This window comes from Cheilinus undulatus, linkage group 13 (genome assembly GCF_018320785.1).
Source record: "Cheilinus undulatus linkage group 13, ASM1832078v1, whole genome shotgun sequence".
In the NCBI taxonomy this organism is placed as follows: domain Eukaryota; kingdom Metazoa; phylum Chordata; class Actinopteri; order Labriformes; family Labridae; genus Cheilinus; species Cheilinus undulatus.
Genome location: NC_054877.1, coordinates 38,948,151 through 38,970,448, shown reverse-complemented (window position 1 = coordinate 38,970,448; position 22,298 = coordinate 38,948,151). Strand labels below are relative to the sequence as shown.

General features: G+C 37.9%; 2 protein-coding genes across 3 annotated transcripts in view; both read right to left on the bottom strand.

Moving 5' to 3' along the window:
- The window catches only part of lyn (LYN proto-oncogene, Src family tyrosine kinase), a 30,761-nt gene extending 17,133 nt beyond the window's left edge, over positions 1-13,628 (bottom strand). The window contains exons 1-3 of one of the 2 annotated variants that reach the window (XM_041803161.1): positions 13,454-13,628; positions 2,096-2,217; positions 1,909-1,951 (exon numbers count right to left, since the gene is read on the bottom strand). In XM_041803161.1, the coding sequence (XP_041659095.1) occupies positions 1,909-1,951; positions 2,096-2,212 (160 nt within the window). In that variant the 5' untranslated portion in view covers positions 2,213-2,217; positions 13,454-13,628. The remainder of the gene's footprint in view (positions 1-1,908; positions 1,952-2,095; positions 2,218-13,453) is intronic. The other variant, XM_041803162.1, reaches the window with a different exon arrangement.
- Positions 13,629-15,863: 2,235 nt separating this feature from the next.
- LOC121520507 (cAMP-dependent protein kinase inhibitor alpha-like) lies at positions 15,864-21,236 on the bottom strand. Its single transcript, XM_041803985.1, has 3 exons — positions 20,981-21,236; positions 19,594-19,784; positions 15,864-17,248 (listed from the first exon to the last, which is right to left on the bottom strand). Exons 2-3 carry the CDS (start codon positions 19,754-19,756, stop codon positions 17,175-17,177), a joined length of 237 nt encoding a protein of 78 aa, XP_041659919.1. The 5' UTR covers positions 19,757-19,784; positions 20,981-21,236; the 3' UTR covers positions 15,864-17,174.
- Positions 21,237-22,298: the final 1,062 nt, after the last annotated feature.

The window sequence follows — 22,298 nt, the reverse complement described above, 5'->3', positions numbered from 1 at the left end:
GAGCATTTTGCAACAATAAGGATGAATCCCATTTCTACCTCTTAGGCCTTATCTGAGCCCTACCCCTTGGTTTTGCGCGTTCACGTCAGGTGAAGCGGTGTCCCAATTCTCTTTCGAATCGAGGGGTAGGACTAAGGGCCAAGGGCTACATAGCCCTTGAAATGAAGATTTTTCAGGACCACACTTGAATCCAAGGGGTATGATGAATTTCCCCTTCATGCAATGCGTTCAATTGCAAAATGGCACAACAGACTACGACGGAGGTGCATAAATGAAAAAATATTTTTGGCATTATGATTATAGAAAGCATAACAGTTGTATTTTCTCATATATTCAATCTTTAGCCACTGAGGATTGAAGTTCATTGTATTTTTGGTATCTACACGTGTAAAAGAGGGTTATTAATTGTATAAATAAGTGGAAAAGATCAACACAGTATGAACAAGACGGTCAAAGCTTTACAGTCACCTCCGATGACACGGCTGTTTATCGGCAATGTGTTATGATGAACTGCAATCAAGTGGCATCTCGTTTCTTAAGGGAAGGTTTTCACCCCTTCCCCTCACCACTTTGTTTCAAGGGGCAAGGGGAAGGGGTAAACAAAGGGTAAGGGCTAAGGGGAAGGGTTAAGGGGTAGAAATGGGCTTCACCCTAAGTCTAACTGGCAGGTCAGAAACATGACTGGGTGTAAAAGGAACGTTTTAGAGGGACAGAGTCTGAAGGAATTAAATATTCCACCAATTACAGTAAATAATATTAAGAAAAGATTCAGAGAATCTGGAGAAATCTCTGTGTGCAAGGGGCAAGGCTGAAGGCCATTATTGTCAGTATTTGGTCATCTTGGTCTCAACTTGTGTAGCTGGGTTCCTGTGTTGCCTGGGTTCCTATGTTTTATTGTTTTTATGGTTCCTGTGGTGCCTGTGCTGTGCTGATCAGTGTTTGATCATATTTTCTGTTCTTGAAGTGTTAAATTCTGTTGATGTTGCTGGGTATCATTGTTCTGATGACTCTCTTTTGTTAGTTGCTTCGTTCTTGTTGCTAACCATGTCAAAGCACTTTGTAAACCCTTGTTTTTAAAAGTGCTCTATAAATAAAGTTACTGTTATTATTGTTATTATTATTGGATGCTCGCTTTCAAAATTAACACTGATCCAGACAGCGACTCTTGTAAGGAAGGCCTTACATATTTCAGCGAGACAATGCTGAACCACATACCGCATCCATCACAACAGCATGGCTTCACGGTAGAAGAGTCGAAGTGCTGAACTGGCCTGCCAGCAGTCTGGACCTTTAACAGTGTAAAATGAAAAATCCAGCAAAGAAGGCTCAGGACAAGCGGCTACAATCCTACATCAGACAAGAATCGAACAACATTTCTCTCCTAAAACTCCAGCTACTATGTTAACAGTAAAGAAGAGGGGATGCTACACAACAGTAAACATGGCCCTGTCCATACTGTTTTGAGATGTGAGGTGCCATCAAGTTCAAAATGAGCTAATATTTGTAATGACACAGTAAATGTCTCAGTTTCTACACCTGATATGTTGTTCATGTTCTATTATGAATAAAATCTAGGTTTATGAGATTTGACCAGCTTTGGATTCTGGTTTTATTTACATTTTACAACGTGCCTCAACTTTTTCAAGTTGGCTATAAGATTGAGAATGATTTATAAATAGAAGCCACTTCTGCCCCTTTTTATCTCAACTTCTGGAATTATTTTACCTCTCATTTTTACTTGTTCTTAATGTCATGTCTGTTGTATAAAAGATAAATGTTTGTTTTTAACTCTATAAAGCTCTTTGTGTTGCTTTATGTATGAACGGTGGTCTGAATAAACTTTTTTTGCTTTACACACTTTTCAGAGATATCAGTGAGAATGAAACAACACACAAATGTTGGGCTTACCTTCCATCTTTTGGAACACCTGCCCAGGTAATAGGGAGTTATTCTGCAAAGACAGACCGAGAATGTAATGAATGTCAGACAATGTATGTGTTATACTGGGTTCAAACAAAGTTATAAATGACTACCTATCTATCTGAGAGAGCAGAAATCTCAGTGTTTTCATCAACCCAGCTGTCTGACTACTTACTATGTTGTTTTTTGTAATGGAGGTGGGGTCTCTGACATAGTGCGTTTGCTCAGTACGTACAGTCGGATCGCTGCTCTTCCTCTCCAAGCCGCTCACTGTGGACTTCACACAGCCCATCCTGCCTGCATGAGGAAGTGAGAAAAAGGAAGAGTGAATTAGAATGTTACACATTTACGATTCACAGCTACCGAAACTGACAACACCTAAAATATGTGGCACAGACCACCTGTAGTCAATTATTTATATAAAAAAATACACAAATAAAACACCTGATAGTGTTCCTTTTCCATGTTTATCAAGTATTTGTTAAAATAGTCATGGGGGAAATGCAAAAATAAATTTAGAAACTTACAAAAAAAACTACAGGTGTCAACATATTATTGAACACTCTGATCCAATTCAATCCGTGGACATTTCATCCAGAGTATTTTCTTGACAAATAACTTCTGATAATGTAGGATAACAGTACTCTATGTTGGCACAGGAACTTTTCAAGGTATAAATAGTAAGCCAGGTGTGATTTTTTGCTAGTTATATGACCCTATTAAAGCTTTGTTATACTTATGTAGGTTATCTCAGTATTTTTTTTTTTTTTTTTTTTACTCTGGGCCTTGTTTCTGCTTAAATTATTTTTGACATTTATTTCGGGGGATTTTTTCCTGTTTTTCTGATGGAATTATAAGGGAAAAATAATGATATAACTATTTAAATATATGCGATTTCAGTCAGTTTTACGACAGAGTAACAGTTTTATTATACTAAAATGGCAATAATCAGCTTTATTATTCAATATTTGTGAATATTACAGGTTTCCCATTGGAATTCTAAGCTAGAACCGTATATATATATATATGACCAGGTAATTCAACCAGGGGCCCTGGGACCAAGCCAGGCCCCCAAGATCATTTTAGTCGCCCTTTAAGTAGTGTATTTATGCCTGAAGATAATCAAACTTGTTTTTTTAAATAAAATAATGTAGGTTTATTATACTTGAAAGACCATATGTCACATTTTTCCCATATTGTCCCACCTCATGGTGTTGCAGTTATTCTTGTTTATACAAATCCTCTCATGCCTGCCTGACACATGTGCTACTCTCCACTCATCATGTCTTAACCAACTATTTTCGGCACCTGTGGACATTTTCTTGTAAACAAGGAATCCAAAAAATGTCTCTTCCACTTCATTCATTTTTGTGATTTTATCTTTTTTTGCAACGCGTATGTGCTTGCTCTGCAATGAGTGCATACTGGTGAGTGAGAAGTACTTTTTGAGAAAGCATTTCAAGATCACTAATGCTGACTTTGACACTGCTTGACTTCGATTATTTCCCCAAGATGATTTGGGGGAAGACCTCAGGTTAGGATCAAGTCTTGGCCCCCTTTTGGCTTGCATAGAACAAGAGAGAGCTAAATCAGCATTACTACTAGTGGCATGGATTTAAGGCAAAAAGAAAAAGCCACTTTCAGCTGCAACGGGAGATGTGGAGGCTTGCATCAACTTAAGAAGTTGTTACAGAAAATCCAAAACAGCTTGACTGAAGCTGTGGCCCCTTCATATGGGATCCTTTTTCAGGAACTGGCCCTCAGTCCAAACTAATTGAAAAGGCCTGGTACACGGCACATTTAGTTGACCTTGATTTAGTGAGGTATGTATATTGAATATATATAAGGAGAAAAGAACTGAGAGTTTCCTACATTTCCTAGGTTGTCCTCCCTACAGAAGACAGGGTTAGGGTTAAGGTCATGAGTGCCCATGCTTTTATTAATGCCTGATGTATAGAAGGTCACGGTAGCAAAAGGTGACAGCAATACTGGTGCAATTTTTGTGACACTGACAGAAGATTAGAAAATGTTAAGGTTTATTTGAGCGATTCTCAAACTGGAGCAAGCAAGTTCTGGAAGAAACAGGAAGTTTGAGAAACTCCGGGTCACTGCTGATTGGTCAGATGGTGTGATGTCACTCTCTGTGATGCTGCTGATCTCAGCTGAAAAATCATTCTGGTTCTTCTGTATCAAAGAGTTGGGAGAAGGAAGTGACCATATATGGTGTGCTGCCCCAAAAAGTGTTAAACACATATCAGATTCCTTACTTTCTTATTTTTACTTGAGTAAAAGTGCTGAATCAGTACTTCTCCTTCACCAAAGTCTGTTTTCACACATGAATCTGAACTTCTACTGAGTCTACGAAAATGTGAGTTCTTTTCCTCCTCCTGGAATGACAAGCTGTGAAAGAGCCACAGGCTGGCCTTGAACTTGAGCTGCAGCGTACATGGGACACATCCTAACATGCACCTTGTCAACTTTTCTACATTGTTCACTCACAGTGCTGCAACAGAAATCCCCCCTGGCCCAAGATACATCTTCCTCATGGCTTACCACTCCAAAAGAGATGTTCGGTATTTGTATAAATGAGTGTATATCTTGTTGAGCCTTTAGGAGGCTGGCTGTTTCCACTGGTTTTCAGATTCATGCCATACACTCAACACTGTCTTTAGCTTTATATTTGATAATTAAGTGGTCTTAATTTTTTGTCTTACTCTTACTTAAAACAGCCAAAAAGATGACAACACAACAAAAACCCTGCAGTTCCAACTGACCTCTGCTTTTCTACTTCTGTGGAAACATTCGTCTTTTAGTATTTTAAAAATAAAGGTTTCCACTGATCATAATGAAAGCGAAAATCAGGCTAGGTGAAGAGGAACAATAGTTGTTTCAAAATGTCACGTTATTATTTTTGAGCTGAGCTTGTGGTTTTTGGCTGGCCTGTTCTCTGTTAACCACAGAGAACCACAAACAAACTGGCACTGATATGAAAGCACGCACAGACTCATAGAAACACGGCAAAATGACCAGATAATCCTTTCATTTCAGGAAGTGATTCCTGTGTGGCTTTGCATTTGTATCTGGGTCTGTCATCAGCACAACAACTGGAGGATTTATTACATCCCGGTGTTGCATGCTGCATTTTAGACTCTGTTCACATTTGCATTTAAATACCAAGTGACTGCACTTTACACTGTGATCTAAATGATTATGCACATATGATTCCAATCAAGCAAACAGTCCTGTCAGCTTCCATCACTGAATCTCAGACAGGTTTGGTCATTAGTTTGCCTAATAAGCCTAACTAAAGGGAAAATACTTGATGAGTTTTTTCCACATTATTAAGCAAAGGTGTGAAAATTAAGAGCGACTGTCATCCTGTGAAAAGATTTGTGTGTGATTCAGAGCTCAGATGGGTTGGTTCAGATAAAGGCGTATTAAGGAAAGTTTCTGTAAGGAAAATTAATCGTATTAAGAGAGCAGCTGTGAAAAATCCACTGATTAGTAACCGTTAGGTATTTGAAGCTTGAAGTTGCCCACAAACAAAAAAGATTGGTGGGCTAAGAAATACATGAAGACTCATTTTCAAACAGTTTTATTCACTAATGAATGCTGTGCTACACTAGATGGTCCAGATAAATGGAGTTCTGGGTGTTTGGTGGATGACCACCATGTCCCAACACGGCTGCAACATCAGCAAGGAGGTGGTGGAGTGATGTTTTGGGCAGGAACATAGGAAGTGAGTTGGTAGGTGCCTGAAAGTGTCAAAGTTACTTCAGTAAAATAAGTGGACTTCATAACAGAAGTTTTCTCAGGACATTTTATGAGCAGATCGAGGCCGTTACTTATTTTATAAAGATCCAATGTGAATCCACCAGGAGCCAGAATCTGGCAACTTTGTGCAGCAGTGATAACAGAAAAAACAGGCCAGAGGGTAAGAAATAATTTACACAAGAGTGGCATGAATGAAGTCAGGGGAAAACCCCACTTGGATTATAGTACATTTCCTTTTCAAAGTGTCCTGTGCCAGACGGGCAGCACCACCATAAATATAGTGTCTGCTAAACAATGAGCCACCATACATACAAGTATACTACAGAATACATGACTATAAAACAAAAAGAAACACAAAAATGGGTACCTGAAATAATTGATAAAAGCTTTAAACTGGGCCATAAAGAACAGCCTACCCCGCAGGCCCCACGGTGCTGGGGTAGGCTAGGATATAGGATGTACAGGCACAATGTTCAGGCACGGTGTCAACCCCCCAAATTTTTTAGTGAGTGACTCTCGCATTCTGACTGAAAAGTCTGAAATGTTGAATTATTTTAATGAGCATTTTATCTCAGCAGGCTATTTATTTGAATCATTGAACTCTGATCAAACAAAGTCTGCTTCACATTGCGATATAGAGATTGTCAACAGACCAATAGATTGTACTTTTAATTTCTCACTTGTATCTGCCTCTGAGGTTCAGAGCGCTCTCAAGAATCTGGATTCCAGAAAAGCTGCAGGTCCTGATAAACTTGACCCTTTTTTCCTTAAATTGGCAGCCGATTTTATTGCAGAGCCCCTATCTCACATTTTTAATTTAAGTCTCACAACTAACAAAATCCCCAAAATTTGGAAGTCTGCCTTTGTACTTCCCCTCCTAAAAGGAGATGAACCGTCTGAAGTAAATAACTACAGGCCCATTTCTAAATTGTGTGTATTGGCCAAAGTGTTTGAGAGGCTAACAGTGATCAGCTGAAGGACTTTTTAGACATGAACAACATTTTGTCTTTATTTCAGTCTGGTTTTAGAAAGCGGCACAGCACTGTCACAGCTGCTCTTAAAGTTTTTAATGACTTTAAGCAGGCCCTGGACAATAAGAACTACTGTGTGGCCCTTTATAGACTTGTCAAAGGCATTTGATACTGTAGACCATGGTCTGCTTTTAAGTGTACTTTGGCATATTGGCCTATCAAACCAAGCAGCATCCTGGTTTGCAGACTATCTAGATGGTAGATCACAGTGTGTCCAGATGGCTGGTTCTACCTCTACCTTTCTTGAAGTTTCTAAAGGTGTGCCTCAAGGTTCGGTCTTAGGACCTATTTTATTCTCTACCTATATTAATAACTTGTGTAATAACTTGTCTAATGCCTCTGATCACTTTTATGCAGAGGACACATTTATTTTTTGTAGTCATCTTCACTTATCCAGGCTTTTGAGTTCTTACAGTCTGCTTTTAATGTTGTCCAGTCTCGTCTGCAGAAGCTCAAATTGGTTTTAAATGCAAATAAACCAAACTCATGGTTTTTTTAAATAAGAGAGAGTTACCAGGGAATATCCCCACTATCTTAACCTCGCAGGGTGTACCCATTGAGCTGGTGTCCATCTATAAATATCTAGGTTTTCTTGTTGGTCGTGAGCTTTCTTTCAAAGCCCATATTGCCAGTTTGGTCTCCAAACTCAGGGTTAAACTTGGTTTCTATTACAGAAACAAGTCCTGCTTCTCTCTTAGTGCTCGAAAATACTTTGTATCTGCAACGTTTCTACCATTGCTGGATGATGGTGATGTACTATATATGAATGCTTCAGCCAAAAGTCTACAGTCTCTGAATGTTGTTTATCACTGTACTCCGAGGTTGGTCACTGGTTGTAGTCGGCTCACTCATCACTGTGAACTCTATGCCAAATCTGGCTGGCCCCCCCGAGTGCTCGCAGGTTCACCCATTGGATCACTCTAATTTATAAGGCTCTCCTTGGCTTAGCTCCTTCTTATTTATGTGCTCTTCTTCAAAGAACTGAAAGCCACTATGCCTTGCGCTCTAGCAGCATTGTCCAGCTGCTCATTCCTCGTGTCAGGACTAAATTGGGGAAAAAAGCGTTCAGTTTTGTTGCCCCCTCAGCGTGGAACTCTCTCCAGACTGACTTGAAATTGTCTGAACCCATTTCACTTGGAGCATTTCGTTCAGTTTTAAATGACAGACATCGTGAGACCTCAGAACAGTGCCTGTGTTTATAAATTTGTTTCTGAGTCATTTTCCAGCACTTTATCTGTGCACTTTCTATAGTATTGTTTGCTTTTAACTTATTGTTGCGATCTGACCCTGAAATGTATTATTTATTATGACGTGTGCTGCTGACCTCTTGACCAGGTCGCCCTTGTAAAAGAGATCTCGATCTCAATGGGAATTATCTGGTTAAATAAAGGTTAAATAAAATAAAACACACCGCTGGCAGGTAGTGGTAGGATTATCAATACTACAGTATCGATATATTGATATTTACAAAGTACTCTTTTGGTATCAATCTCTCTAGCAAAGTATCGATACCAAATGAGAAAATACACCTCAACCCCGCTTCTCCGCCGAGTGCTTCCCCACCGCTCAAAACTGTTTTGGCTTTACTGCTCATCCGTTTGGAGACCAATCGGACATGTCACTCCTGCCGTACCATGTGACTTTGAGGACCAATCATAAATGAGTACCAGATTTCAGCAACTCCACTCGTTCAGCTATGAATTCATTTTGCAGTCTGTGATGTGACACATGCCAATACCATAAAATGTATGACGACAAAGTTGTAGAAACATAAAATAAATATTTCTATGAAAATCTTTGATGACTTGTATTTCTTACATCTTTGTTTGAAACTTGTGGCTATAGGTGGCTAATATGGCCATTCTATCTGAATTTTAAAAAAGAAAAGAAATTGGGCATTTTTATGTTGTAGATATGTTAATTCTATGTACAAGTTTGTGCTATGATTATATTTTATTATTTTTTTATTTACCTGCTTACACAAACATTTCAATTTAATTGAAGTTTCTCCCTAAATAGATTTCTGAATGGCCTACATATGCCTTTTTATTTGAATGAAATGTACCTTTTGAAAGTTTGCAAGTCCAATATTTTATTCTTTCTTCAAAAGTATCTGTATTCATATCAGTATTGATTAAAATACATCAAAAAGTATCGGTATCGTATCAAATTAAAAATTAATTAAAAATGAATTGGTATCGCCCATCCCTACTGGTGGGCCACATTTGCTCACTGCAGCAGTGGTATTGACATAATATATATGCAATCATACATAGTGACCAATTACAACTCTGCCCGCTTGGTGCAGGCTGCCTCCTGTAAGCTCAATGAGTAGCTGAAAGACATGTCAATCAATCGGCACTTACAGCCTTATCCAATCCCTGCCTCCCGACTCAACGATCATGAGCCAATGACAGCCTGGTTTACTGACACAGACTTACCCATAGTTTGTTTACAAAGTTACCTGGTGCATAAAAAAAGGACATTCAGTAGTAAGGTCTTCTGAAGCAAAGAGAGAAGTTTCTTAGATTTATTTTTACATTGAATGTAAGTGGGGATGCCTCAAACCCAGCGGCCAAAGGTGCTGCTAGCTAACCATCGGGCAGATGCTAGCTAACCATTGGACAGGTGCTGCTGTAAACCCATCATCATGTTCACAGATTGATAGAAAGTCACTCTCCTCTTAAACTCAACAGGAAGCAACATCACCAGATAAGAAGCTAACCTCTCTTCAAAACCACCTTTATGTCCAGCAACAAGTTTTTAACTGTCAAAATGAAACACTGCATGAAAACCCAGATTTTTGACTGTTAAATGGCTGCAGCAGCATGGTCATGCCTGTTTCTAAAGAGCGCAGATTTTCATCTTTCAAACTGATTTAAAAACCACCATCTCAGCAGTTTAATGGAACAGAGGAGACTTACCTGTACAGAGGACTAACTGGCTTAGAAAACAGAAAAGATTCTCTGTGAGGACGTGTAAGCTGGCTGAGTAAACGTCTAAAGGTAGGTTTTATTTCACCTGTGATTGTCTGTGATAAAATTAGAATTATATTCTGCAATCGTGCTTGTTTGGGAGTTGAGAGGTGCCCCTATTGCACAGAGCCGCTGTCTGTGTTGTCCCACACCTGCTGTTTGGTCTAAATGAAGTTATCAAAATTATTGTGCATAGCTGTTATTTTTCTATGCATTTAGTTCATGCACTTGCAACAGGCCTGCATGTTGACTTATGCAGACTACAATATTGTTGACAATTCCAGATTCTGTGTGTTGCAAAAGCCTGTCTGCATTTTGCTTTTGGCGTGCTGTCATCGCTCGGTTGTTTCTTGTGCAGCTTTATTGCTTAGCGGACATTGGTGCTCCTCATTGTTGGCATGAAAAAAGAGAGATTTTATAAATTGTTTTCCCAAGCTTTCCTAGAAATAAGAGTTCAGCTGATTGTACTTTAATAATTTTTAATAGGCCCAAATTGAGAGAGAGAGAGAGAGAGAAAGCACGAGAGAGAAAGAAAGAGAGGAGTAGTGAGAGAGCGTGCATTATACAGTTAACGGGAGGACACTTGGGAGAGATAACCATCATTCGAAACGCATGAATCATCTGCTATGCTATTTAACTGTGTTATCATAATCTCTGATAAACTTAGTGTGCCATCAATGTGCAAGATCCTGAGTCTTTTGAAAATCCCAGTCTGCTTAAATTTTGTAATTTATTATTTATTTAAATGCTGAGCAAAATGGATTCTCAGTAGCTTATAATCCAACTGACACTTTAAAGTCATGTTTCCAATAGACGTGTCTCTGATAAGTTTAGAGTTTATAATAAAGAGAACAGTGATGATCGTAGCTGACCAGCTGATCCATGTGCATGTTGCGCATGTTAGAGTCCTACATATGAGACAGCATTGGTCCATTAAAACACTCAAGTGTACAGTGCTGTTTACAGTCTTCACTGGTAAACTGAGAAATACTGTCAGGACAGATGATCAGCCCATTCTTCTTTGTCATTTCTCAGTCATTTTCTGTGCGCAGTGCTGTTGCTCTCTCTTTCTTCTGAGAGAGGAGGAGCTGACTTATTACACTTATTAAAAAGTATATACAAGGGTCCAATTAAGGTGAGCTGTATTACGGGGCTGTCTTTAAGTCTAAAAGCTAAATCTTGCCACACCTTTGCAATACCTTTTTTACCCAAAATGATGAGGTAAAAGTTTGCAGAGGCCTGAACTGACTTAGAGTATTTGGACAAGACTTATTTGTATACTTAATGGTTCAAGCAGCCAAAGTAAAACTACAAGTCTGCTAAGTCCTAAAAAGGGGGTGTTCGCGATGTTTTTGTTAAGATTCACAAGTCAACACAACATGCAGCTCACACCTACCATATTTGCTATGTCTGATGTTTTTGTAAAGCGTGGCGGTGTTGGAGAATAAACCAACTGTTGGGCGGTTTGTTTCTGGCTCTGTTCTTCACCGGTTCAGTGCCTCTGTTGTATTTTTAACTTGACAGTCAGCAAACAGCCGGAAGCCAAGGGTCTGAACAGATTAGGAGCACACATGCACACGCACATGCACTCAATGGATATGCTGCAACTAACAAACCAACTTCCTCTTTTACCAGTGAACACAGACTGGAGTGGTGACGACATTAAAGGTGAAGAAAGACAGGAGAGATGGGGATGACATCCACTGATGAAACTAACAGACGTATCAGGTTACATTATTAATTTAATAGATGCCACATGAAGTTAATCTGCATATTTCTAACACTCTAGAATTATGTTTGAAGGTGTTTGTTAAAGTGTTCAAATTTGGTACCTAACACTCCATAAACTATTAGAATAAACTACAGAAAAATTGGTAGTAAGGAACACAACAGCTGTTACAGTCACCAGGTAACAAATGAGAAACTAATAACTAAGTTACCAGGTAATGAATGAGTACTGCTAACCATAAATAAGTGACTAACGGCTACTAAACCAGGAAACAATTAAGCAACTAACTGCTGGTCAACATGGATTAAATCAGTAACTAACTTCTGATAAAAACAGGAAAAATGAATAACTGACTGTTAAGCCAGGAAACCATGAAACAAATGAGTTAACAAAGAAACAGAAAATTAAGATAACAAAACAGAAAACAGATAAGCACCTTACTGCCAGTAATCTAGGAAAATAATTTACCAGGAAAATAAATAACTAACTGCGAGTTAGCCACTAGAAAACAAATTTTTAACTACCTGCTTTACAATCTACGCTGAAGTTGGCATAGTCACCTGGTAACAAATGAGTACCTAACTGCTAGTTAACAACAGTGATAACAGTTAATAATTATCAACATGCCAATTCACTTTCCATTAAATTCACTGGGTATTGTGTTACATAATGACCTCAATCATTTTTTATGAAGGAATGTGGAGGAGTAAACCATTAGATAATGGGTTGTGAGAAACTCCTCATAATTTATCACTTGATCATCAAATATGAACCATACTTAATTATTACCCATAATGTAACACGGTGCATAATGTTACAACAAAAATGTAATAAAAACTCTTAATGTAAGAACAAGTCCATGAATAAACAAAATGCTGCTTAGATTGAAAAAATGTGTAACATTTTGCATCTGCAACTTCTTGCACTTATTGTAATAACTTGTATTTTGCATACCTAACTTTCACTGTATATTAAAACAGGTTGAAGCATTTGGCATTCATAACTTTTTGCACACATTTTCATAACTTTTTGCATTTTGCATCTCTAACTCTTTGTGCAGATTTTAATAACTTGTTTGTTTGTTTGTTTGTCTGTTTTTGCATCTCTAACTTTTTTATTTTGCATCTGTAACTTTTTATACATATTGTAGGTTTATATTTTGCATCTGTACATTTTTAAACATTTTGTATTTGTTTTTATTTTGCATCTATAACTAGTGTGCAGATATTGTCATAACTTTTTCATTTTGCATCTGTAACTTTTTGCAGATATTGTAAAAAAAATATTTTGCATCTTTTAAATTTTGCAGATATTATAACAACTTCTTGAATTATATCAAAAGTTACTTTATTGTTTTTAAACACTACAGAGTAGAAATTACAGGGTTAATCTATAAATTACTGAGTCACTCTTTAATTTGATAAATTTATTAAATCATTAGCTGCTTTTAGTGCAGACTATACTCTTTTGTGAAGCAATTATACCATGTTAATCCATAAGTTTTTGACTCACGCCATCATGTGATAGAATGTTTGCATCGTGCATGTTTCTACAGGGACCAAATAATAATGCAACAATTTTATATATTCAGGTGATTGAACAATAATTTAGACTGGCCTTCTTATAGACATTATGTTCCATTTTGGCCAAGTTTGTTGGCTGTGAAGTGCTACTGGGCTCGATATTACACACTGTATCCCTCATTCATGCTGTTGTTGTAGGTTTAACAGCAGTTGATTTGTTCCCTGGTTAACCAGTGTTTACTCATTTTATAATCTCTTGAATATGCCATTTTTGTTGCTACCTATTAGTCAATTTTTCCAGCTTATGTGGTAAATAACTGGCCTAAACTGTTGTAGCAAAAATTTAAATACAAAAAATTTAATGAAAGCTACAGGTGATCCAGTATTTTCCTTCATTTGACTTTTCAATAATAAGCTTAAACATCTTTTTTCCTCCTCTGCATCAGTATTTGAGTATGACTAGGCTGTGACGACGCCGTGATGTGTCGTGTTAATGCTCACCTCTCTCGGTTTGTGTCCCCGGTTAAAGAAACAGTTCATCCACTGTTGTACTCCTCAGATTTCTTCTTCTTTTCTAATCAGATTGATGACAGACGAGATGTCTGCCGGTGCTCTTCCTGACAAGTAGGTCAGACGGTCGACAATGGACTGTCACACTCTGCCAGCCAGAAAGAGGAACTTGGAGAAACCAGTCGGGGACTTTTCTGTCTTACTGAAACTTCCTGCTGCTATTGTTTAATGATTATTTGCATAATCAGCAGCATACACACCCTAGCGAACAGAGGACAGAGTATTTCAGTGCTTCATATTCTAGAAACAATTGTTAATATGGAAAAGTTTGATGAATAAGAGGAAAAAATACAAGGAACAGGAACAGTTTCAGGACTTGTGTGAAAAGCTACAACAGTCAACCAAGTTTGCTTACTAACTTTAAACTTATACTTTATACTCTGTTTTTCAAATTATTTTTGTGAAATATTGATAATACGTACTCAAATTGAGATAAACAAGCTGCTGTAGATTCTGTCATGCATGTCCTGTAAAGTTTGATTAAAAAGGGCCACCTGTTGTCGAAAAAGCAGAATTACAATAATACAAAAAATACTACCTGTCTCACTGTGATCAGTTATTTTATTTTGACACATTGGGTAGAAAATAATCAACCGGACAAACACCTACACATTTATGAGTCATGCACCTGCAGTATGTCTACATGCTGACGTCTGACAGCAGGGTTCACACAGTGTCGGTGCAGGTGAGTCACTTTACAGTCACACGGCAGTTTACAATTTGAAAACCTGATTGAATAAGTTTTTATAAAACACAGTTATATTTGCTTTATTCTTATCATCAGCATGGGTTAGACTGAGACACAGTGAAGCTATAACAGGAAGAGCATGGAGAAATTATACACAGTCCTAACAATGCATGCATGATGGTCGCTGCAGGTCATGATTATGGGATGTGTCAGGAAATCAGAAGACTTCACATGAATGTGTTAAATTACTGGAAGCTCCACTGAGCATTGCATATGTACATCTGGAGGGTGGATGGACAATTTGGGAATAACACTTTTGTTTTACTTCTGAGAGTTAGCTGAGCTCATCTATGACACTCTCCTGCATGTTCAATTGAAAAGACACACAGCCAGCATGGTTAACTAGCTTCACGAACTGATCTTTATTTGGTCATGAAATAACAATTATGTAAAATACTTCACCTTCCCAAACCAGAAGTCCTGGGCTTATGAACTTATTATTAGAGAAAAAGAGTTCCACTGCTTTAGGAGGGTACAATGTGAACCCTAATAGGGCCACATTAAATAAAGGAAGATTTTTAGACAAATTCATATTATGAAAAGATTTATGTCATACATTTATGAAAAAAAAATAAATTCTGACATTTAAGTCGAAATTTTACAAGATTTAAGTGATTAATTAATGAAGTTGTACAGTGCCTATAAAAAAAGTATTCATCCCCTTGGATGTTTTAAACTTTTATTTATTTTCTAAATCAGTAACAGTCAATACAATTTGGCTTTTTTACCAAAAAAAATACAAATGTCAAAGTGACTGACCTAATTCAACAGAGGTCCAGCCAATCGGTATTAGAAGGCTCACAATTAGTGAAATGTAGATCACCTGAGTGCAGTGAATGTGTCTCATGTTATTGTAGCATAAAGACACCTGTGTCTGGAAGGTCCAGCCACTGGTTAATCAGTGTTCCTGGCTACTATTACACCATGAAGACAAAAGAACACTCCAAGCAGCTCAGAGAAAAGGTGATTGAAAAGTATAAGTTGGGATGGATCCAAAAAATACTTTGGATGAGACCAAAATGGTGCTTTTTGGCCATCAGACAAGACACACCATACCCACTGTGAAGCACAGTGGTGGCAGCATCATGCTGTGGGGATGCTTCTCAGCAGCTAGCCCTGAAAGGCTTGTAAAAATAGGGGGTAAAATAAATTCAGCAAAATATAGGAAAGTCCTGGAGGACAATCTTATTCAGTCTGCAAGAGAACTTGGGAGAAGACTTATTCTCCAGCAAGACAGTGACCTAAAGCCTACAGTGAAACCTGCACAGAAATGTTATAGACAGGGTGAATGTTGTGGAGTCAAAGCACAGACCTCAATCCAAAAGAGAAGTTGTGGCTGGAATTGAAGAGGTCTGTTCATGCCAAATCCCTGTGCAAACTGACAGAGCTTGAGCAGTTTTGTAAAGAAGAATGGAGTAAAATTGCAGTTTAGGACTGGGACTGATCCACACAGACTCAGTGCTGTGATTGCAGCCAAAGGTGAATCTACTAAATATTGACTTAAAGGTGGTGAATATTTATGCACTCACTTATTTTACATTACATATTTTTAATTGAAATTACTTTGTAGAAATCTGTTTTCACTTTGACCTTTATGACATTTTTGTGATTTTCTGTTGTCAAAAAAGACAATTAAATTGACAAATTTATAAAATCAATAAATTGGTAAAACATCCAAGGGGGTGAATACTTCTTATAGGCACTTTATTAACATCAGTGTGGCTGCAGGAAGTCAAGTGGCTCAACCAACATGTGCTAAAAGGGACAATAAAGCACTTTATTGATCACCATTAAAAATGTGATGTACTAATTATGAACCTTAATCAACTGTGATTAATGCAATTCATCTTGACAGGCCTATTTTAAAATCTGGTTTGACCGTGAGAGATTTCCAGCTTTGATGGTCAGGACTCTGGTTGTTGGTGAATGGAATCAGATCACATGTGTGGACCACATAGTCTTGGCCAGTTTAAAATTGCCACCAAAAAAAAAATCTCTAGAGTCTGCACTGCTTGAAAAGATCTTCTCTTTCTCGCTTTTTATATTTGATATCGTAAGATAACCTATGCTCCTCTTAGCTCTCAGCAATAAAAGCATATTCTCCAAAATGTCCACCTTTTTAAAGTAGTGATTATAGTTCAATTATTAGAAAAGTAAAAAACTAAAGTATAACCATTTTAAAAGACAGCACGTCACCATCTTTTATTAGTTTAAATATTCACATGCTCACTGGTTATGTATTATTAGTTAAAACTCACACTACCAATTCGTTTCACTGCAGTTTCACACGCTTATGACTTGGTTTTGTCCTCCAGACACAACAGAATCAGTGAAGACAGCCTTCCTTGTGTAAATTAGTGTTTCTATTCAGTGTTGTTGCACATTTTTACTCCCTACTACAGCTGCAGTGCAGTTCTCTAAGCAGTATTGTCAATTAAAAGGAAGCACATACCAATATCTGGCAATGTAATCTCTACCAGCATCACTACTAACCATGCTACTCTCGCTGCGAGCCATCACATCAGCACGTCTCAGTGGTCTTAATTATCGCCTCCACATCTACAAAACTCACACAACATCTCTGTTTCTTTATCCAGTCATCCAACTAAGACTGAAAGTAAGAGCTACATTTGTGACTCTTTGCCTTATCCAACAGTGAAAGACACCTCTGCCATCAGTCTGTTTTTCTAGTGCACAGCAGAGTCATGGGAAGATGAGAGCGCCCTCTGTGTTTTGCTGCCAAAAGTTAGCTGAGCACCTCTTCCTGGGTTTTGAGGGTCAATGCCATGCTCGTAGGCATGTCAGTAGCTGTGGTTCTACCCTCCAACGACCAGCCCACTTCGGATGATGGCAGCTTGAAAACCTCCTGTAACTCTCTGTCCGCTGGCAACAGTCCATGGCACACTAGCTATTCCTCTGCTCGGCCTCCCTCTGGATGGAGGAGGAGGAACTCTGGCTGTCCTCTGCTTCATCCCCATCTGAGGAAAAAGAATGAGAGGAGGACATGATTATTCTCAACAACATATAAGTGTTTTTTTTTTTTTTTTAATGGATAAATGGATAAAGCATGGACATAGTCAAAGTGACATCACTCAGTGATTCCTTAAGTTTGAATTCAAAGCTCATCAATGGCAGTGACCATACTGTCCACTTTCCTCCTCTGTCCATAAAAGCATAATAAAAGGCCAAAAATAAATCTTATGAAAAAGGCGGGTTCTTCACCAGTCAAAGCTTTATGGGAGATTGGCAAAGAGAAAGCCACTCGAAAATCCTGGAGGAGAGTCTTATTTAGTCTGCAAGAGAACTACAGTGTGGGAGAAGATTTATTTTCCAGCAAGACAATGACATGGAGCACACAGCAAAAGCTACACAGAAGTTGTCCAAAGACAACAAGGTGAATGTTCTGGAGTGGCCGAGTCAAAGCCCAGATATCAATCCAATCGACAATTTGAGACTGGACAAGAAGAGGTCTGTTCATGCTTGATCCCTGTGCAACCTGACAGAGCTGGAGCAATGTTGCAAGGAAGAATGGAGTAAAATTGTAGTGTCCAGATGTGCAAGCCTGATTGAGACATATCCACACAGACTCAGTGCTGTGATTGCAGCCAAAGGTGCATCTACTAAATACTGGCTTGAAGGGGGTAAATATTTATGCAGTCACTTGTTTCACATTACATATTTCTGTTTTATTGACAATGCTTTGTATAAATCTGTTTTCACTTTGAAATTTAAGAGATTTTTGGTATTTTTTGTGTGAAAAAGACAAATTATATTGACCACGATTGATTTAGTAAATCAATAAAAGGGTTTCCGCCTTAAAAATAGTTTGGCCTGCCTAGCAACACTTCTAAGTTCTACAGAATAGCTAACTATTTTGTTACAACAGGCTGTTTCTTTCTTTACACTGACATGTTAACCTTGCAAAGCCAGTAGATTGGCCAGGTTTCATAGCTGTCATCAGGCAGATCCATCTTGCAAAGCTCCAATCTGAAACGACTGTGCCAGGTCTGAAATCGGACCTGACCAATCAGTGTAATTTGATGGAGGTAGCTGGGGTGGAGTAGGTTTAGTTGTTCTGCGAGCTTAGTAAATAACGGCAGAAAGTGTAATGGTTAGCTTGGATATAGCTATAACATAGCAGCAGTGTTCTGCAGAACTGAAGTACATTTATTTTTCTTGCCATGGTTTTGCTCCTCTTTTGGAAGGCTTTCATCAACTGCCTCCAGTATTAGTTAGCATTAGTAACAGCTACTGTGGTGAACTCACTCCAGAGCTGCACAAACCCACTACAACATATAGAATGTTTTGATGCTCTGGGACCAGCAATAAATGAGACAGACAAAAAACTAGTCCAATCAGACCACAATATTCTTTTCAAAGACTTCCCAAACACTCTAATTGGGTGGTTTTCTAATATGAAACATATTCCATGCAAAGACTATGTGACACATCCTATCTGCCTTGTCAAGTTATTGAAATTTTCTTACATTTTGCTTAGTTTGTACTTTCAGTTGTGCCTTTGGGGTCCTTACAGAATCAAGCAAAGAAGATTTAAATTCTGCAAGTTTGTTGGCTTACTTTTTTATAGTTTAAAAATATGAACACTTTTAAAACCTCAAAGTGGATATGATGAGTCCAGACAGAATTGTCAAATGACTGATATTCATGGTTGTTCTTCAGACAGTCCACATCCAACCGTTAAATGTGGATATAAGTAAAAAATCAAAAAGTCTGTTTTCATTATGAAGCTTTCTAGCCTTAAATACAGTCTTGTCATGTATGGTTTACATAATATGCCTCAAACATGCATAAAGTCTGATAACATAGATGGATAACATACATTTATAAACTTGTCTATTTTTTTATTCAAGAGTGCCTCTATTTTTCCTTGAAAAAACAGATCATACACAGATTAGGTTAATTATTTTCTAGAAAAATCTTTGTGTTGAATGGAACTGTCATAGAAGCCAAGATACTGCTGACAAATGTGAAATAGAAGCAATAAAAATGGCCTAATCTTGACCTTTATATTAACAGCATGTCTGATTTAAATCTACAACTTTAGCTTTAAATCTAAATTATTTGTTATAAAGCTTATACAGCCTTTTAAAGATTATGCTTAACTGAGACCTATAAGTAATCGTGTGCCCTTAATACTTTGCCAGTTGTCAGCAGGGTTTATGAGAACATGAACTAAGTATCTTTCTAAGTCTTTAGATTTAGCCTTTTCATTGCTAACGTACTAAATGAAATAAAAAATCTACTGATAGCTCAGTGACTGACACTTCTGACTATTCCAACTCAGCACTGAGATTTATTTTACCTCCTCCTCCTGCGTTGATATGCAGCTGGGACAGAGAGAGGGTGAGGGGCAGCTCTCTTCCTTCGGGGTCAGTGGGACTCTGCAGGATGTCGTGCATAGCGTTCCTGCGTCCCGTCCTGCCAGAGGCGATGAAGTCTGCGTACGTGGACTCAACATCAGACATCGCTCAGGCATCGTCCACACACTAGCACCTACGATGAGAGAAACTGTGAAATTGATCGAATCTCACATCTAGAGGGCCACCAGAGCTCCATCTGTCCTTCTCCAACTACTGACTGTCAGGACATTAAAGTGAGTAAAACTCCTATCTGCATTCTGCACCTTCCCACTATATAATACATTACTTTTGAATATGTATGAACACTCTCTAAAATGAACTGTCACAGCAAGAGATTTAACAATACCTTGCAATAGTGCTAAAACCTGTACAAGTAAGGGGGCAGATGACGTTGGTTTTAGGTTGTGCCCATGTACAAAGGCCAGTTCTTGAAGCAGGAGGCCTGGACACAACCCACTCTCTCTGTCCTATCTGAACAAAGGTTAAAACAAATCCAGTATGAAAAAATCAACTATTTAACTATCTGAATCTATCTAACTTGCATTACACTATTCTGACCAGATAATGGTAGGGATTAACCCACAAATATGTAGATGCTGATCTATGTGACTGAGCTTTTTTTAAGGAAAAAAATCATTTTTGTTGGCACAAAGTTTAAAGATCAGTGTCTTTCATAGTATTTTATGCTTCATAGCCAAAAAAATAGGTGGTAAGTCTGTTTGTTTTCTAGACTTTCCCAAGTTCTGCTGTACAAGTAGCTGTAGTTTCATTAAGCCTTTGTTTTTGAATTATTTATTTTACATTAAACAGATGGTGGAGGTGTGCATGTTTTCGTAGCAACTATGAAACCTTCAAAATTAAGTTATTGATTAAATAAATTTCAAATAAGGCTTTATTTAGCAATTTTATCATCAGCAACTTGCAATATAAGAATCATATTTATCTTTAAATAAGAAACAGCTGTGACAAAAAAGACTGTCAATCCAGTTTAGTAGCATATTATGAATTGAGGCACGTTAAATACCTATACAAAACCCAGGAAGGCAGTAATTGGACTTATTTTACATTTTAATATTATTAAGCAATTTAGGCAACTTAGAATTACGTTAATATCAAGCAAAATTGCAAAACTTGAGATGGGTCAATCATTGAATTCCCACAGTTTAACACTGTAGGCTACAGGAGGCTATGTGATGCTAAACCTCGCCGCCTGTCCATAGTAAAGGCCTTTCAGTCAATAATATCTGAATTATTTTACATAAACTGGGTCCGAAAACTACTAATGTAGTCATTTAATGTGTCTAAATCCGCGTTTCAGCCTTTTCTTACCTTCAGAGAGAGCTCTGTCCGTTCTGAGCTACATTTTCAGGGAGTGACTTCACCTACAAACCCGCGCGACAGGCCCGACATCACATCAAAGGATCCGACACTACAAACACCACGAGACCAAAAACACCGAGGGGAGACCTGACCGGAAGTTCAGGAGATAAAAATCCTCAGGATTTTCACACCACAGCGAGTCAAAACAGGAGCATATTCTACGTATTTTATTTACATCAGTGAGGTGGTTTGTAAAGTCCCCAGTCTATTCTCCATGGCCTTTGCATCTTCCTCCTTCACCACCAATCAGCGTGCAGCAAACCACAGCTGAGCGCTGATTGGACGAGAGACACAAAAGGATGAGAGGAGAGAGCGCTGAGAAGCACCGAGGATCGTGATGCATTCATATCACATCGTAATTTTCTAAATCCTGCATTTAACGGTTATATTTGTCGATCTTTATTATGAAATATTGAGTTAAATGTGATTCTAATTCAGTCAAAGGGTCTTGGAAAATGAGAAGATTATGGTTTTAGTTTTAAAAGAGTTATCAGACAGGAAAGCTTCGGCTGAAAAAAGCATGAAGAAGGAAACACTATATAACACTGCTACTGGGTCGTTTACGGTTTTTTTTTTTACGTTTGCGTACTTAGATATAAATACTTGATCAAACGGAAGGAAAAAGTGATGTCATGTAGGCTACATAGGAAATACTGGCAAATACAAAAACTGCTGAATGTATCATGTACCTTAATATGCACACTAATATCTCCAGCAACATTTAAATGCAGCAAAAAGCAACAGTAATTCTAGTTGGATCAATCTTTTTTTTCCATCTACAATTAACCAATCATACATTTTGAAATTACAACTCCTACTATGATATGCAAGGCCGCCCATAAGGGGGGATAAGGGAGAGAGCTCCCAGGGACCCAAACAAATGGGGGGCCCATGGAAGTCAGGAAAATCACAGTAATTATAAAGTTAAACTGCTATTTGTCATAATAATATAACTGTGCTTCACCTTTGAAGGCTCTTAGATTTTTACACCCTTTAGAGCCTTTAAAGACCACTCCATAAATAACTATACATTCACATTTTTCACAATTTTTAAAATTAGTTTTTGAACCAAACCCATCTCTACTCATAAAAATTAAATTATCATTACTTTCAAAAAATTTAACCCTTGCCAGGTTCTGTCACCATGCCCTCCAATGTTTTGGATGGGAAAATGTGAAAAATATTGGTTATTATCAATATAATATATGCAAAGTAGATTTTTTTCTTCCGGGTCATCAGAACCTGGCATATATATCAATAACTTTTG